This window comes from Neovison vison, chromosome 13 (assembly GCF_020171115.1).
Source record: "Neovison vison isolate M4711 chromosome 13, ASM_NN_V1, whole genome shotgun sequence".
Lineage (NCBI taxonomy): Eukaryota > Metazoa > Chordata > Mammalia > Carnivora > Mustelidae > Neogale > Neogale vison.
This window is the reverse complement of record NC_058103.1, coordinates 32,435,062-32,453,716: the sequence shown is the minus strand read 5'-3', so window position 1 is coordinate 32,453,716 and position 18,655 is coordinate 32,435,062. Positions and strand designations below refer to the sequence as shown.

The following is an 18,655-nucleotide window of genomic DNA, read 5'->3' as shown; positions in this document are numbered from 1 at the left end:
GGACGGAAGAGGTGGGTGAAGGGCGGCAGGGAGAGCGGGCGAGGCCGAGGGAGAGCTCACCTTCTGCGCACCCAAGAAGGCGTGGCAGTGACATGAAACAATAGGTCACATGGCCTTCCCATCCGGCCTTAGCGTGCCTACACATCTGCACAGAGAAGGAGAAGAGGTTGAGAGGAGAAAGGGGAGCGGCAGCAGCACAGAATAAACCCAAACAGCCGTGGTGGACAGAGAGAACACAGGACGGTTGCAGAGACGGCCAATGAGGGAAGGGGCAGAAAGAGGAGAAATGAGATGGTGGGGGGAGAGGGGCGGGGGGTGCGGGGCAGAGCATAGGCTGAGACAGGGAAGGGGGGAAGAGAGCAGAGGGGAAGGCTGGGCAGAGGTGGGGGGAGCACCCCCATCATGCATATGGGGACAGGTCACTCAGACTCCATGCGGAGGGTGGGAAATTGGCCTGAGCACACCCACGTGATGGGACAGGTCCACGGCCTGAAACCATGAAGGCGCAGCCTGTGGTGTGTAGTTGTGTCGACCTACATGTTGTGTTTCCAGGGTCCTGCCCGTGGGAGGGGTCTAGGAGAGGGGACTCTGCTGCCTGAGATAAGCCTAGTAATGAAAATATTCAAATCTTCAATGTCTGTGGCATGAATGGTGCTCTTTAGTTGTGGTACCCTTGTGCAGTGCAGAATATGCACAACTGGACTTTAAACGCAGGTCTCCCTGAGCAAAACTGAGCCAGGACATTTGAAGGGGCTCACGGCTGCCCACCTCCTCCTTCCTCCCCCACCCCACTCCAAGGGTTTGTGCTTATGTCTGTGAATACAGAGTGCAGAGTGACCCCACATGCGGGTCCCAGGCAGGATACAGAAGAATATAAAAGGCACCAGGGTCCAAAAAAGCTGTGCATAGATTTGCTAAATCATGCCCGTGAATGGGAGAAAGGTGGGGGCTTCGTGACACCTTTGTAAAATAGGTCAGTGGAGACAGGAGATACCTCCCCAGGGGAAGCCCCATAGCTCCATGAAAGGCTGCAGCTTCAACAAAGGTGGGCACAGAGGGGCTGCTGCTCACTGCGCCTTCCAGGCATCCAGAACCCCCAGCCTGATTTCACACATGCAGCTCTTCCTGCTCAAGCCAGCTCTCTGGGCCCCAGAAGGCAAGCTCTAGCCCAGTCTTCTCAGAGACCGCAGAGGAAGACAAGAGAAGGAACAGAGATGCAGGGTAGGAGGCGCCGAGCAAGAACAGCACGCCACGCTGGCCCCACGAGCTAACTCTACCAGAGAGATCCCCTAAGACCCCCTGCCAGGGAGAGGCGGGCAGGGCGGGGGGGCATGGTTTGGGGCCTGGCATGAGGTGTGCTGTGCGAGGAAGGAGCAGGGGGCCCCGGGTACCTTCTGGGCTCCAGAGAAGGCATGATAGAAGCTGGACACATAAGTCATGATGGCTTTCTCATCTGGGCGGGCGGTTCCGACGATGTCTGGCAAGAAAAATCTGGAGTTAAAAGCCAGCTGGCGAACACATGACACTCTTCGTGATGTGACGTGGAAAGAAGCTTACAGAACCTCTAAGTCTTCTATGCCCAAATGCTGAGCCTAAACCCTACCCGCTTCTGGCACCAGCCTCCACTTACGGGAGGAGAGGGAGCAGAGAAACAGTGTCCCAAGGAAGCAAACAACAAACCCAGAAGAAGGACCATTCTGTGAGCAGCCAGCCCTGCTTCTGCAACAAGTTCAACGACTGGAATAAAAAGGAATGGGGCGGGGGGGGGTCCTACAGACAGGAAAAGACAGAAGAAAGAGAACTACTAAATGCCACATGCAGACCTTATTTGGATCCTGATTAAAACAAACCAACTCCTGAGAAAAATAATCAGGGAAATCTGATTTTGAATTGGGCAAGAGATACATCAAGGAATTACAGTCACACAACTTGCTAGGTATGAAATCTGCTTTATGGCTGCAGAGAAAGAGATCCGTATTTTTAAGGCATGTATTCTCAAGTATGTAGTGGTGAAATGCTGTGATGTCTGGGGTTTAAAATATTTCAACTAAGAAAAATCAAAGGGGGGGAAAGTGGCAAAATCTAACTGTGTCTTTGGGAGGAGGGGTATACGGAAGTTCATATACTGTTCTTCCTGGTTTTTACTGATTTGAAAATGGTCCCAGATAATGTCACCAACGATCACCTCTCCCTCCTAGACTCCTAAGGGCCCAGGCAACTTTCTAAAAAGTCATTTGCTTTTCCATAAATGCTGACTGTCTCCTCCCTTTCCTCTACAAGTCAGGTGTGGCTTTAGACCCCAAATCCCTAACCATCCCTGTCAAGTACTCATCACTGAGAGCTCTCTGTAAATGCACTTCTGTTTGCTTTTCTCTTGTTAATCTGTCTTTTGCCAGTCTAATTTACAGGATCCCATCCGGAGCCCCTAAGGAGGTAGGGGAAAAGAGTTTTTCCCTCCCCTACCATGAGGAACACTGCTCCACCCCAGCACCCACTACCCCATCTCCAAGACAGAGAACCATCCTCAGGCAGCAGATGCCGATCAGGGAGCCTACCCTTCAAACCAATAGGGAATGAGGTATCCCTCACAGCCAGGTCCCCCCACATCCCACCGGGGTCCCCAGATGAGGTCCCTCCCACCTCGGGCCCCACCCGTCTTGGCCATCATAGGCCGGTGAGGGAAGAGCCACAGGCACAGAAGGAAACACCTTTTACCTTCAGCATCCAACATCTTGGGGATGTCCAGGTACTTCTCTGCCACATCAAAGGCTGTGTTCAGATTTGTGAGTGGGTCATCCTAGAGGAAGAAGAGGATGAAGGCATGGGGGGCGGTGCCAAGAAGTCTGGGTGATCAAAGACAGGGGCACGGACAGGATGTTTCTGGCCCCCTGGGTTTGATCCCCAGGGCCCAGCTCTTGGTGTGCACAAGGCTGGCTTCCCTCTAGAGCTTGCTGGGTGGGTGGTTAAAGGGCCATTTTTCCTCCTCAGTCTGTCAGAGAAAGAAGGTGAAGCATACCGGCCTGCAGCCCAAGAAAAAAACGGCTAAAAAGCACACGCCGAGAGCAGATCACTGACCTGGGCGCCGCTCCTCCAGGCTTCTGGCTCAGCAGCCCAGCCTCGGCCTCCCCTCTGCTATTTAAGCAGCTCAAGGAGACCTCGAGCTGCTCCCTTTCCATGAAATTTGGCAGCTCCTTCAAACAGCCACAATGTGACTATCCTGACGCGTGCTACCATCTCCAGAACGCGAATTGGGGACTGAGAAAGCAGAGCCCCTGGGCACAGGGGGTGGGGACGCAAACTCGTGCAGCCGCTGGGCACACCGTGTAGGGGGACTCGGACCGCCACAGGACTTGCAACCCCACTTCCGGGGGTACCGCCCTAAGAACTGCAAGCAGGGACTCAAATCGCTATCTATCCACCCATATCCAAGGCCGCATCGTTCACAAAAGCCACGAGGCAAAAATGACATGACTCCCGGCTGCCACATGAGCAGGCAAACCAAGGCGGTGTCCCTATAATGGACGGGTCCCCGCCTTCCGAAGGAAGGGGAGTCACACCTGCTACCACCTCGGTCAGACTTGAAAACATTCGCTCAGGGAAAGAAGCCAGACACAAATACTGTATGACTCACTCACACGAGGCATTCACAGCAGTCAAGTTCAGAGTCACAAAGTAGGGCAGGGGCTGCCGGGGGCCGAGGGCAACAGGGAGCAGGGCGTGACGGTTTCACGGGTGCAGGGTCTCAGCTGTGCAGGACCAAGAGCACAGGAGACACGTCCCTGCCCCCGCCCTGAACACCGCAGCATGGCTCAAGTGTTTAGATCACCTATGCTTTGTGTTTCTATATACATTCCATTTTATGTTATGTAAGTTTACCATAATTAAAATAATTTTTTAACGGGGGGGGAATAAAACCACCACACAGTGATGGGATTTCCTCGTTGGTCCTCCCACACTATTTCACGGTTCCCCAGACTAACCTACAGCAGCCTGGTTTTGTCAGCCCAGGACTCAGTGTCCCCATGTGCTAAGACGAGAATCACAAAGCTACAAAGAAATAAATACATTCACTGGGATGCCTTCAGGAAGAAACTGCTCAAACTAAGAGTAGGTAGAGTCCTCCTGGGAACATTTCTGATAGCTTCCAGAATGATTAAAAAAAAAAACCAAAAACATAAACAATGCCAAGCTGTGGAAATCACTTCCATCCAGGACCTTAAGCAGCCCTGGGGACCAGGCTACACCTGCTGGCCATGCTCAATTTCCAGGGACAGCCAGGGTCCCACGCCCAGCTAAGACCACAATGGGAAGGAAGAGCTTCCCAGCCAGAGCCCCAGAGCTCTCTGGCATCCAAATACCGCTTGGCTCCAGTAACCTGTACTTTCTGGAAAGCATCCACAGTTCAGTGCGACCAGGTCTGTGCTAGGATCTGGGCTGGATTTTAATGATGCTACTGAATTAAAAAGAGGAGAGACAGACACAGCGAAACAGTGAAAAGACAAGACCCATGGGGGTGGGCAGCTGACCGGGCAGCAGACAAAGAGCCCTGGATTCTCACCTCCTGGAAGGCTAAGACCCTGTAGTCTGTGGCATGGGGGAAGGGACCAGACAGCTACTGTTAGCAGGGCCCCACTTTATACAGGGTGACAAACAGCTATGGATTAACTAACTGGCTGGCCCCTCAACACAAAGACACAGGGACAGACACACGCATGCCTATCACCGAGGTGCATCAGACAAACAGTTAGGAGGTACGTGACAATGCCTTTGAAAAAAAAAATCATCACCTCTAGGGTTTCCCACCTCAGCTCTGTCTGATTCAGCCACACAGCTTTCAGGTAAGTCAGCGGGTTCTCAATCTGATTGTCTTCCTCACCAAGCAGCTGAGCTAGAGCATAGGGACTCTTCCACCCACTAAGATGGTGGCTTGGGAAGAGCTGGACCACTGACCAAAGACATGTGCAGGGCCAGGCCGTGGGCGAGGGGTGCCTGGATGGCTCACTGGGTTAAGCGTCTGCCTTTGGCTCAGGTCATGATCCCAGGCTCTTGGGATCGAGCCCCGCATCACGCTCCCTGCTCAGCCGGGAAACTGCTTCTCCCTCTGCCCCTCCCCACTGCTTGTGCGCTCGCTCGCTTGCTCTTTCTCTGTCACTCACTCGCTACTAAATAAACAAAACCATTAAAAAAAAAAAAGAAAGAAAGAAAGAAAGTGGGCCCGGGGCCTAGCCTCAGACTGGCCTGGCTTCGAGCGACCGGAGGAAACGGGAGTCTACCCCTTTCCTCCGCCACACCCTGGAAACGGAGGCCCTGACACCATCACGGAGTTGTCAGGGCAGCTCCCACAGTGGTGACATCAAGCCTGGCCTCTGAGGCCACAAGCCAGGTGGGGGTCTTCATTGAACACTGCGTTCTCCAAGTGTCAAGATCAAGTGGAGAACAGGCATTCCTAGAAGCTGCCTTGTCAAGAGAGTCACACCATTCCAACCTGAGCTCCTGATCATCAGCTGGGGCTCGGGGGAGGGCTCCACGGGCGGCCTCTGGGCACTGGAATGGGCTCAGAGGAAAGCTGGTGAGTGAGTTCAGAGTGGTCCCGGACAGACTTCTCCAAGGTCTAGGCCAGCCCGGACCCCAGAACCACCTCAAGATTAAGAACAGCTCCCACCTCCCAGTCTGCCTCTCAACCCATGCACAGGTTCAGGAAAACCCCCCGCAGCTTCAAGCCAAGAGCGCTAAGTGAAACTGAGCAGCAGCTAAAGGAAATCCCCCAGCCAAACTGCAGCAGTGAGTCTGGCGGGAACGTGCAAGGGCTGCCCAGCAAGTCCTGGCCCTGGATGGGAACAAACACCTCTAATATACAACAGCTTCAATTACGGAAACAACTATATCCACTTTATAAACCCCGGAAAATAGAAGGGGAAAATGGCATGAGGGTCCCATGACCCCAACAACGCCCTACGGTGGTTCCCGTACACTATGGGCTGTCCAGGTCAGCAAGGGCACGGTGCCGTGCACGCGGGACAGCCAAGTGGCCCTCACAGGGAAGAGGCTTTCCTCTTACTTCTACGTCTCTGGGGCCAGTCTAAGGGGACTGACACTCCTGACCATGGCCATCGGCTCTCAGAAGAGGGCCCCAGTCCTGCCTTTCCACCCCCCCGCCAATACCCAGGAGGGACCCAGAAGTCAGGTAGGCTCACGTACCTTCCGCAGCTTCCCGTAGTCAATCAGCTCAGGTCGGTGTCGGTGGATCAAGGCACAGAAGCCAAGGCCATCCTTCCAGCTGCCCAAGGGAGAAGGTGGGGCAGGCTGGTGAGTGGGGCCAGGCACCACCCAAGGGGAAAGCTCTAAACCAGGACTGGAGGGGCCCACCTTTTTTCCAGAGATGAACACACAGTGCTTCGGAGCAGGAGTGACTTAAAACAGGATGGGAAGGAATATTTCTTCCTGGCACAATCCCGGGCCCTGGGGTCAAGATTCTGGGGGGCCTGGGAAGCTAAGACACCTACTGCATCCAACTCTACTCTTTACCCAGGTCTCTTTTGTTCCCCTGCCCTCCACTACCACAGAACTTTCTGGACACTCTCCTTGGGGAGGGAAGGTGGCATTGGAGGGTATGTGGCACCCCTCACCCCCCACCCGGCAGAAAGTAACTTCTTCCCCAGGGACCTCTGCTCTGTTCCAGAGCCGAGACTACCCCCAGCCAAAGGGAGCCGAGGAGTCTTGGTGGGGAACAGTCCAGGTTCTGCAAGAACCTGTCAGCCTCCAGCCACTGACCTTATGTGGAAGTTCTGGATGTTGACGTTCTTGTAGGGGGCTGTCTTTCTCTGACACCACAAGAGCAGCCCTTCTTTTGCAGAAGTCTCTGTGAGGAGGGGGACAACAGGAGCAGAGGTCAGTGGGCTGGCTCAGCACAGGCAGGGGTGTTGGCTCATGGGAACCCCACCATGCCCATAGGGTCCATGCTCGTTCACATGAGGGGTCCATACAAAGACCCCTAGATTCCAACCCTGGGGCTACTAGGCCACTAAATCTGTTTCCTCAACGAAGTTTGACAAGTTATTTGAGAAACAGAGAAGCAAATGAGGCAGCTTTTACAAGCTAGCCACATAACACATTTAAATACTGATATAATGGCCTTCCAAGCTTTCAGAAATCTCCCCCATTATTTCCTTTAGTTCAAAGACATGGAGCATTACAAAGTAAATCAGCAATCTATGTCAGGTCTATGTCTGATCCGTCTATGAAAAGTCCCAGGATCTCTGGGGAGGGGTATTCTGGCCATGCAGAGTGCACAGAGCCGTGTGTGGGGCAGAAGTGTTAGAATTATCTAAGAAATTTCCTTATATTTAATGCATGGATGGACATCACTGCTGTGTGAAGCAGACCCGTGTCTGTAAGGTAAAGCAGGTGGGTGTCTGAGGGGACCCCAGGAGTTCCCAGCACAGACGACAAACCACACTGCCCCCTTGTGCTCGCATCCATGAATTGCAGAAATGGTACCCGGAGGAGAGGGTTCATGGGTGATCTCATTTACTTTCAATTCACAAAATGGATTTTTAAATGACATGAAAGGATTTCTGCAAAGATAGTATTTCAAGCACAAACAAACAATAAAAAAAAATCAGCAAAGCTAATGCTTCTCCTCAGCTCAAGCTCATCAGCTATTTTACAAGACTGAAATAACGACAATTTAACCAGAGCTGAGAAGGAATCAGTCCCCAAAGAATCAAACTGAGCTCATCAAGAAGGCAATTTGAAAATGGATTTATAGCTACCATTACTAACAAGATCCATGTTCGAAGTGACTACTGTGGACACCTTTACAACTACTTCAGCCCTAAACGTAGGCCTTCCCATGGTTGTAGCATCACATGTCAAATAAAAATTTCCATAACAAAGCAATTTATTCTACATTCTTTCCATCAAAAGAATTACTTTGAATAAAAATCTATGATTCCTGGGCCATGAAAATAATAAAAACATATTTCGTAAAGTTTATGTGTTTATTTATTTTTTTTTTAGGAATCTCTGCACCCAGTGTGGGGCTTGAACTTACAACCCCAAGATCATGAGTCAGCACACTCCACCAACTGAGCCAGCCAGGTGTCCCATGAATAAAAAATACTTTAAAAATATTATCTCCATCTCACCTGTTTAAAATTTGTTTTGGTATGTGTGTTTCATGATACAAATAACAATATCTCAATATAATTTATTACAAAATAAATGTACACACATCAGATATAAAGCTCAAAAAATGCCAGAGTGTGGGACCCCAAGTTTAACGAGATGTCAGCCCCAACCTAGAGCAGCCTCTTAAAGATCTGTGAAGTGGCCACCAGAGGGAGCTATGGGAGCAAAGTGGAGGACCTCCGGTCCACCAGGAGCCCTGCTATATGGCCTCCCGGCTGCTAAGCTATTTCTCTGCCCTTTTGGATTTAACAACCCAAGAGCCAATACTTCCCCATGCACCCCTGGGCAGTCCCCAAGTGAGCGGGATTCCCTGGGGCCAATGCGCCAGTGGAAACCAGCACCTGAACAGTTCTAGTTTCTCTACAGAAACTAGATGCCACCAATGGGCGAGAAACCCAGGAGGCAGCCCATGATTAGGCCCCCACTGAAGGGGGTCAGCGGTTCCCCAACCTGAGCTCAGGGAGGAAGATGTGATGGTGAGGGTCGGGGAGAAGAGGGGGCTTGGAGACTAACAAAGCAAAGCAGGAGACCCACCTTCCACAGAGATGTCCTGGATGGCAAAGCGGAGGATAATGGTCCAGATCATGCCCAAAGTCATTTTCACGTTCCCATCCACGATTTCTACAGAAACAGCATCGGGACACTATTAGCTGGGGCAGAATTAACACTCCCGGAGTGCCCACATCACTGCATGAACCATGTAGGAAATCAAAGACCACACAGCTCCACCTCTAGGGAAAGGAAGTTGTTTTTCAAAGTACCATCAGGTTATCACAGGTGCCAGGAGAGAAGCCTCCTTGGGGGTGACCGGGACACGAGACAGGTGTGATCCATTCCGGTGGATGCATCACAGAAGGCAAGAGAGACGTACAGAGAAGAGGGACAGGTTTCTAAATCATCACAAATGATTGTGATGTTCTGGCAACTCTGTGAACCATCCACACCCAAAAGTGCAGGCACAACTGAGAGGAATCGATCAAAAGGAATCAACCCCATGCCATTACTTGGGCACTAACGTTATTTTTTAAAAAATCAAACAACAAACTTCACAATTAAGAGATAATCCATTAAAAATTCAGTCTAAGCAACACGAGACTTTTAAAAAATGCTGTAAATTCTATGAAGTATTTTTTTTTCCTTTACCAGGCCTGGAGGCAGGGAATATAAACAGAAAAGAGGAAAAAAAAAAAAAAACTCTCTTTAAGGAGCCTAAGACATGGAGCCACTTAACAGTTTTGGGAGCTGAACTGATGCCAATCAAATGTAGACTCCTTACACTCACCTGTTTCCAAACCAGGAGACAGTAACCCAGCCCCACGGCAAGGTACTCAGCTAACCATCTGGCATCCAAGAAATATCTTATTTTTTCCAACCTGAAAAACTTGACTGTAGGAAAACCCTAACAAAACCAGGAGAAGGGGTAACTTCCAGGAACTCCCAATATCCCAAGCCCACGTCCACTAGGGTCTTTCCCGCAGACCCTTTAAGCAAGAGTGAATTCCTCTAAGGAAATTACATTCTAAGATCTTATCATCTTTCTCGAAAGGGAGGGCAAAACTACGTGCTGCTGTAGGCTCAGCAAGGGGCAGAGCATTGCTGCGGATACCCGGGTGGGGGGGTGGGCAACTCTGCTGAGCCCACATCGGGGTGCCGAGGAGGAAGAGGGCCCACGTAAAGCAGTGGACAGCCTGTGACTCTTCCTGCTCACGAGGGCCTCACACAGCCCTCTTAGAGCCGCAGACACCAGTGGGCCACAGACCAGAGTCAGACTGCCTGGGTGAGAGATAAAGAACTAAGTAGCACACAACCACCTTCCTTAAGCAGTAGAACAATCAGCCGGCACCGCGCAGAGCACGCTGGGACACACAGTGAGGGTTACTCAGTGAAGAATCAGTCTTTCAAGATTTGGTTCTTTTTTTTTTTTTAAAGATTATTTATTTATTTATTTGACAGAGAAACAGCAAGAGAAGGAACATAAGCAGGGGGAGTGGGAGAGGGAGAAGCAGACTCCCTGCCGGGCAGGGGCGCCCAATGCGGGACTCGATCCCAAGATCCTGAGATCATGACCTGAGCGAAAGGCAGATGCTTAAAGACTGAGCCACCCAGGCGCCCACAGATTTTTAAAAAAAAAACGCCCTTTCACTTGTGATTTCCAAAGGTTTCGTAATGTTTAAAGGGTTGATATAAATTGATAAGGAAAAAGGTCTAAATTCACAATAAGCGAAAGACTTGAATAAATACTTCACAAAACACAAAATATAACCAATTTATACATATGTTCAATCTCTCTTGTAATTAAAGAAGATAACATTTTGGGATGCCTGGGTGGCTCAGTTGGTTAAGCGGCTGCCTTCGGCTCAGGTCATGATCCCAGGGTCCTGGGATCAAGTCCCACATCGGGCTCCTTGCTTGGCAGGGAGCCTGTTTCTCCCTCTGCCTCTGCCTGCCATTCTGTCTGCCTGTGCTCGCTCGCTCTCTCTCCTTCTGTCTCTGACAAATAAATAAATAAAATCTTAAAAAAAAAAAAAAGAAGAAGATGATGATGATAACATTTTCCTAGCTATTAAATTAGCCACTTTTAAAAAAAAGGAACACACACCTTCACGTGGGTTGATGGTAAATAAGGCTACTGACCACACTGTGGATACAAGTGTAAACTGGTGTGAAAAAACACTTTCTGGGGTGCCCGGGTGGCACACACAGTTTAGCATTCGACTTGTGGTTTCGGCTCAGGTTGTGATCTCTGCGTCGTGAGATCAAGCCCCGTGTCGGGCCCATGTTCAGCACGGAGTCTGCTCTAGATTCTCTCTCCCTCTGCCCTCCAGCCCACGCATGCTCCAGGGCTCACTCGCTTGCTCTCGCAAATAAATATAATCTTTTTTTTTTGGGAAGATTTTATTTATTTATTTGACAGACAGAGATCACAAGTAGGCAGAGAGGCAGGCGGGGGGCGGGGAGCAGGCTCCCTGCTGAGCAGAGAGCCCCATGCGGGGCTCAATCCCAGGACCCTGGGATCCTAACCCAAGCCAAAGGCAGAGGCTTTAACCCACTGAGCCATCCAGGTGCCCCTCAAATAAATAAATCTTTAAAAACAAAAACAAAAACACACTTTCTGGAAAGTAATTTGGCAACAGGATCAAGCACCCTGAAGTTTCTCGACTTCCTGACAGTGAACTCTCCCTGTAGGAATCTATGCCTAGCCGACGGTCGGACACGCAGCGTAAGGCTGCTGTGTGACAGGGCCTGTTGTAGGGTCATTTGTTGTGGCCCGAAGGTGGAAAGCGGAAATACACCCAGTACAAGGTGTGATGGAGTAAATGCCCTCCCTCCACGGCTTCCACAGCTTCCCACCTGCCTCAGAGTCCACGCCCATGACCAGTGGGGCCCTGACAGCCCCCCTCCCAACTCTCCGGTCACATGGCCTCCCCACAGCTCTCTCCTCCCCAGATATCCAGGAGACTTGTCCCGCACCTCCCTCCATCTCCGCTTCATCTCCTCCTGGAAACCTCCCACCTGCACTTCCTGCTGGATTCTTCTCCACCTGACATAGGTACGTGTGTGTGTGTGTGTGTGTGTGTGTGTGTGTGTATTTTCTCTCTCTCCCCTTCCAGACCATAAGCTCCATGAGGGGAACAATTTTTCCATTCTGCATCACTGCTTAGAGCCCAGCAGAGGGAGTGCCAGGCACAGAGAAAGCCCCCCATTGACATCTACTGAATGAATGAATGAATGAGGGAGCACTGGAGGGCACGACCCACGTGCGGGTGAACTGGCAGAGGTTACCCAGGCTCGTGGCTGGGAGATCATAACCGCACTTGGGCTCCTCCAGGGCAGGACCCAGGTCTGGAACAGAGCGCCACTGTGCTCAACCATGAACACAGCCACTAAGAATTACCTTCACGAGTTTTTAATGACCTGGAGAAATCTTTACAATATGGAAAGTGGAAAAAGCAAGTGTGAAATTTCATGGACAGTGTTTCCAACACAGGGGATTATTTTTTTAACATCTAGAAGAGGCTCAGGTGGCAAGGTCTTGACCTTTCCGAGGGCAGAGGCTGCAGCACTGGCTCCCCCATACCTGACCTGTGAAGGCCAAATACCTGGGCCTCCTGTGGCCTCGAGTGCGGTGCCCTCCCAGCACTAAGGGAGACAAAAGGGGTTTCTTTTTTGCCTACTTATTCCTCCCTCCCTTCCCCAGAAACCCCCAGGGATTTCTGCTCACTGAAGTCTCACTTATACCAGATCCTGTAGGACACAGGAGAGCCAAGTACAGGCAAAAAGAGTGGGTTGAAACCCCCTATGGCACCCCAGCCTCAGGGCCTGCTGCCTCCCTATCCCACCCCCAGAGCGTAGCCCCTGCCCCCCCCAACCCCGAGGGTCCCCAGAACTAATCCTTTTCCCAGGCATCTGTGGGTCTGAATCACGGATGCCCATCTCACCAGCAGCCTCATGTCAGGGGACTGCCAGGAATGCTGAGTCTCAAAGGAGGGTCCCAAGGCCACACTGAGCCATGGGGACTAAACACGATGACAGACTAAACTGTCTACTACGGGTACAGGAAGAAGGGGAGCCATGTTTCTGCTGTTCCTGGTCTACAGCCTGCCACAACGCATTCACACCCTGCACTGACCCCCTGCCCCCACCCTATGGAGGCAGTCACCCCATGCATGACTCAGATGGTAGAATGAAGACATTCCACATGACAGAAACTAGACCGCTGGGGGTCACCGGCTCCCAGATCCATGCTTCACCCCTAGTACAGGTGACCCATCATCAAGACCACACCCAGGCTCCTGGCACCCAAAGCCATCAGATCTTCCCCGCCCAAAGATCTTCAGATAAAAAATCCTTCTGGTGGGACGCCTGGGTGGCTCAGTGGGTTAAGCCACTGCCTTCGGCTCAGGTCATGATCCCAGCCTCCTGGGATCGAGTCCCACATTGGGCTCCTTGCTCAGCAAAGAGCCTGCTTCTCCCTCTGCCTCTGTCTGCCACTCTATCTGCCTGTGCTCGCTCTCTCTGTAAAATAAATAAATAAAATCTTTAAAAAAAAAAAAAATTCTTCTGGTCCTCTCACGGGGTTAAATACCAACCACTCACCTAAGTCAAGTCTCAAGTCCATGAAGTCTAGACATTCTAAATCAAGTGTATTCTCAACTTTTTTTTTTAATAAAGATTTATTTATTTATTTATTTATTTGACAGAGATCACAAGTAGGCAGAGAGGCAGGCAGAGAGAGGAAGGGAAGCAGGCTCCCCACTGAGCAGAGAGCCCGATGCGGGGCTCGATCTCAGGACCCTGGGATCATGACCTGAGCCAAAGGCAGAGGCTTTAACCCACTGAGCCACCCAGGTGCCCTCAAGTGTATTCTAAATCAAGGATCTATTCTAATCCTACCTGGATATATGGAAATCCCTTGCTTTCAGCCTCTGTGCAAACACCTTCGGGGACTGGGACCACAGGCCCATCCAGAGCACCCATTCCATTCCCAGAGGGCCTCCTGGGCCTGGGTCTGACCATCAGGGGCTCACCAGAGTCTAGTCCTGCACCCTATGATAATCCTTTCAAGGTCTGGGGTCTTGCCCACGCTGGGCCTGCCCCGTCAGCCCAGGATGCCCCTCAGCGTGCCCGGCAACATCTCTCCCACCCAGACCCCGACGAGTGCTCACTCCGGGGATCTGCTCCACTGCGTTTTATGTTAGTCTACAGCAATAAACCGCATTTCATTAAAATAAACAAACCCCATTTGGGCCTCATCCAGTTTCCTGGCATGGCAGGGCAGGCATCCCAGCACATGATCTTAGAGCTCAGTCTCAAACAGGAGAGGTGATTTCAACGTAGAAGGCTCGGCCTACAGCAAGGAATCCCGAGGGCAGTGAGGAGGTCAGGATTATCTCATTTTAAAGGAGCCTTTCAAAATCTTCAGAGAAGGGAGGCCCGTGTGAAACAAATCAGAAATAGTGGCCAGCTTGGTTGACTTCCTGGAAGGTCAAAGGCACCGGACAGAGTTTATGCCCGGGTCTGTCTTTGCTCCTCACCCTCTGCCGGAACAGGCACAGCCAAGCGGACCCAGCCCTCCGTAGCTGAGGACAAGCACATAGTAAAGTCCTGCCCTCGGCCCCCACACGCCGCGTCTGCAGCAATGGCAAGAGGTTCAGATCTCAGCTCTGGAGCCCGAACTCCTGGGTTCAAACCAGCTCTGCCCCACGGAAGGAATCTACCCACAGCCTGTGCTCAGCCACACCACCGCCTCCCACCCCGGCAACTCTTCTCAGCCTCAGCTGCCAGGATTACACAATGTGGTTGACGACACCCACCCGACAGGCCTGCTCACGGGCAGAAAGGGAGAGCCCAGGCAAAGCATCCTGTCTAGCCAAAGAGCTGGGAGCAAGTGCTCTTCTCTCCCATCTTCCCCTTTCCTGCTCCCCCTTCGGACCTCAGAGGGTTCTTTTTAATTTTAAATTTTTATTTTTTTAAAGTAAAAATATTGCTCAGAGTTGAAAAAAAAACAAAAACAGAAACAAACAAAAAAATCCTGTTAGGTAGCTGTTTTTCTTTCTAAAAATATGGGTTTCTGGCTTCTTTTGAAAAAAGATGGAAAGCTCTTGCCATGATGGACCTGTACCCCCCCCCATAGCAACAATCAATCAGACCTGCCTGGCAGATGCCCCGCCTAGAAGGAAGGACCTGCTTTCCCCAGTTCTCCACAATCCCCACCCATCCCTACCATCACCCCAGCTCTCCCTTACACATCCTTTACTGCCCTGCCCCAGGGGACATGTAAGCTTACACCAGACCAGCCCAGCACCGCCGTCTTCTGGTTTCCCAGCCCTGCTTCATGGAAACTTTTTCTGCCAAGTCTTTAATCTTCCCTAATAGAGCAAACTACTCTTTCAAGAAGCAGAGACTACGTTTCCATTCACAAAACAAGTACCCCGCTAGGTGTGAGTCCTTCGAACATCTCCTGAGCACCTGCTGTGCACGTCACACAGACGCAGAAGACACGGACTTTGCTTCACAGCCGAGGGTGTGCTGGGACACACTTGGTGGCACCCACGACCGCTCAAACGTGAGCCTGAGTCCCCAATAAGCCTGGGCTTGGTGAAATTGTTATGCAAAAGCCTGATAGGAAATATTTTCAGCTCTGCAGGCCATACGGTCTCTGTCACAACTTTTCTGCCAACGGTAGCAGGAGAGCAGACAAAGAGAAATGTAAACAGACAGGTGTGGCTGGGCTCCAGCATGTACAAAAACCCGTGTCGGCCGGATTTGAGACCGCGGACTGTGGTTTGCCAATACTGCACTAAAATTTGCCTTTGATGCAGCAATATAAAATCCCTCCATTTCTAGAAAGGAAGGTGGGGGCGGGGAGAGCTTTAGACTCCTCCCACCAGAGAAGAGATGTGCTCCTCTGGTTTACTGGAGCAAGTCCCCCACCCTCTTCAAGAGGAGGGTGGGGAGGGTATGGGGGGGTAATTTCTCTGACACAGAACTGGTCTCAACTCTGGCTTTGCCACTTATAAACACAGGGACCTTCAGTAAGTTACCTCATCTCGTTAGGCATCTGGTTCCTTCTCATCCAATGAGGGTAATGATGAGAGCCATCAGGGAGGCCATGTGAGGGATCAATGAGATCGTTTCCTGCCCAGAACCCGCCAGGGCGTGAGTGCTCAGGCATTCACAGCCACGCGCGCATGTGAAATGGTGAATGAATGGATGGAAATGCTTCCCAGCTTTAGATTTCTGGTGCCGCACAGCAGGTGCCCAGGGAGTCCTGGATGAATCCACGGGGCGCAGTGCTGACACAGCCTGGCTACGGTGTTCCGTTCTCCTCCACCCTCCCCAAATCCTTCCAGAACATCACAGTGCACATCGAAACAAATTGCACTGCCTCGTTTAAACCATGAAGAACGAATAACAATGTATACTGAGCTTTAAAAAAAACTGTTTTCAAGTGAAAGAAAAAGAGTCAAGAAGCTAATCTGTAGAGAAATGCTATTAGGAAATGTTCCTGAAGGCTTCTGGACATCAGTCTTCCCCACAGACCCCTGGGAAGACCTCCACCCAGCGCATGTCTGACACTCTCCAGGCAACAGAATTCTCTGCCTCAGGCAGCAGAGTGCAGGCAGGCCCGTGGGTGAGGGAGGTGGCACTCCACTCTCACAGGATCTCAAGGCACCAGGATTCGGCTGGGGGTGGGAGGGATCTAGGTCAGGACCAGGGAGCAGGCCCTTGGTTTTCCAGGGGGCAGAGCCGATGCGGGGGGTGCCGAGATTGGACAGAAAGTGCAATTGTTACATGAAGAACCCGCAGGTTGACCAGATGGAGGTGCTGGCTGCCCCCTACTTCCCAATGTACCCAGCAGCGTGGGAACCCAGGAGTCAGGGCAGAAAAGGCCAAGAGAACAGGGAGCAGAAAATCAGGCTTTGCCGAGCAGCCAGACAGCGGGCCTCACTCACCTTCGGCTCCAATGGACACGAGCTTGACCCCCTTGCTGGCTATGAAATCCAGGGCCTTGTTGACGTTGGAGATCTTGTGCACTCTCATCTTGCCTCTCTCCGGCTTGGCCAAGCGCTCCCCTGCATGCAGATTAAGAGGGAGGGCAGGGAGGGTCGAGTGCTGCTTCCTGGGAGCATGGCTGCTCTCGTGACATACTCGCCCAGGAGCAGCGAGGGGCCCCCTGGAGTGACCGGGAGAGTCGACCCTGCCTCTTTCCTGCCACTTCTCAGACCTCAGTGCTTGCCCCCACCCAACTGATCTGGATTAAGCCGCTATGTCTGAGACCTGGCAGGCACTAGGAATACAGGGGTGAACCGAACAATTCCCTGCCTTTGCCCATTTCTGGACCAGGAGGAGACAGAGCTTCAACAGAGAAACACACAAATACGTGTAAACGAACAAACACCAAGAAGGATAAATGCCTAAAAAGAGGATGCAGAGGAGGACAGGTGGGGCATGAAGGAGTTGTGGAATAGTCAGGAAGGGCCTCTGAGTGGGAGGGCAGTTGCGCTGCAAGAGCAGGCAGTGATGATCAAAGCAGAAGAACAGCACATGCAAAGGCCCCGAACCCCTTCTACTCTATACTGCTTGGTCTGGGAAGATGTGTGGGCACTGCAGAATATTCTGAAAAAGTCCCCTAGTGTTCAAAGAAAGCTTCCCACGGTGTTCCTCTCTCACTCGAGAACCACTGCCTCCTGTGGGCATCCTTGGCTCAGCTCCAAGCCAACTCCCCACCCTCAGTCCACCCCCTCCTCCAACACAGGTTCCAGGGTCAGAAGCTGCAGGGAAAGAGCTGGTTCTCCAAACACCCCCATTAAGAGCACTTTCAGCTCAGAACAGAGGCATTCAGGGACCTCTTTAAACTAAAACTCAAAATTAAAATGTGCAACATGCATGCCCATACCAGGGAAGGACACATAGCTTTAGAGTCTCTAAAAGGCCAGGGATCCCAGGAGGCTGAGTACTGTCCCAGAGCCCAAAACTCAGGACCACTGCACCTGCCATGGTCTCCAGCCCCACCCAGCCACAATCCCCTCCCCGCCACACCCAGGACATCAGCAGCCTGGCCAAGAGAGCTCAAGGAGCTGGACAGCCACAATGTGGTAGCAGCACTTCTCCAGGGGGCCTCCCAGGCCCCCTCCACCCCAGCTTCTGGAGAACAGACTTCCTGCCACAGATGTGATTAGGCCTGGCAGCTCCCAAGGAAGCACAGCTGGGTTTTAATGATTAAATTAAGACCTTCCACTTGCAGCTCTCCCAAGGCTGTGTGGCCCCTGCTCAGCCTCCAAAGCGAGATACCCCATCAATCCCCCTGGGCAGACGAAATGCCCCGGGGACTCCCTCCCATTGGACGGATGAGGCAGCACTCCATCCCGCCTCCCGCCCTGCAGCTCTCCTGCTGAAGCCCTAGCCCTTGGGTCCTGCCAAGCCTGGGCTCCCCAGCCAGCCCCCAGCTGTGTACCCTGGATGGACTTCTCCATCGGGACAGTGAAGGCAGCGAGGCCAGCAGTTCTCGCAATTCCAATGCCCAGCCCCCTTCCCCTGCCTCCTAATTTTGGAAATTAGGAGGTCTGGGGTGTGCCTAGGACTTTGCATGTGGACAAGCACTCCTGCAGATTCTGGCAGGGGTGGTCTGGGGACGCTCCTCAGAGGACCACTGGGGGCACCAGCCCCTTCCTTCTGTCCTCCTACTCCCCTCGCGATGCTCACGGAAGAAAATGCAATGTCTCAGTGACTCAATGTCCCCCACCCCAAGGAAAGAGAGAACCCCAGTTCACGGACGTGCACAGGTCCCCTTGGGCACTGGCCCGCCTATTCGGTGGGGAATACGCAGCTAGTCCTGCTGAAAAGCCCAGCACAGGGCATCTGGTCACTCCAATATCTGCCGGCCATCACACACATGCCAAGCACCGTCTGAGCCCTTGGGACACAGAGATGAGACCATCCCTGCCCCAAGCAGCTGAGAGTG

The 18,655-nt window shown here is 52.0% G+C and overlaps 1 protein-coding gene across 4 annotated transcripts in view; it reads right to left on the bottom strand.

Annotated features, from left to right (window-relative positions):
- ACTN1 (actinin alpha 1) overlaps positions 1–18,655 on the bottom strand; it is a 96,967-nt gene that overhangs the window by 23,783 nt on the left and 54,529 nt on the right. For all 4 annotated transcript variants that reach the window (XM_044230802.1, XM_044230800.1, XM_044230799.1 and 1 more), the window contains 6 exons: positions 16,647–16,766; positions 8,725–8,811; positions 6,772–6,859; positions 6,199–6,277; positions 2,716–2,797; positions 1,392–1,477 (listed from right to left, as the gene is read on the bottom strand). In XM_044230802.1, the coding sequence (XP_044086737.1) occupies positions 1,392–1,477; positions 2,716–2,797; positions 6,199–6,277; positions 6,772–6,859; positions 8,725–8,811; positions 16,647–16,766 (542 nt within the window). The remainder of the gene's footprint in view (positions 1–1,391; positions 1,478–2,715; positions 2,798–6,198; positions 6,278–6,771; positions 6,860–8,724; positions 8,812–16,646; positions 16,767–18,655) is intronic.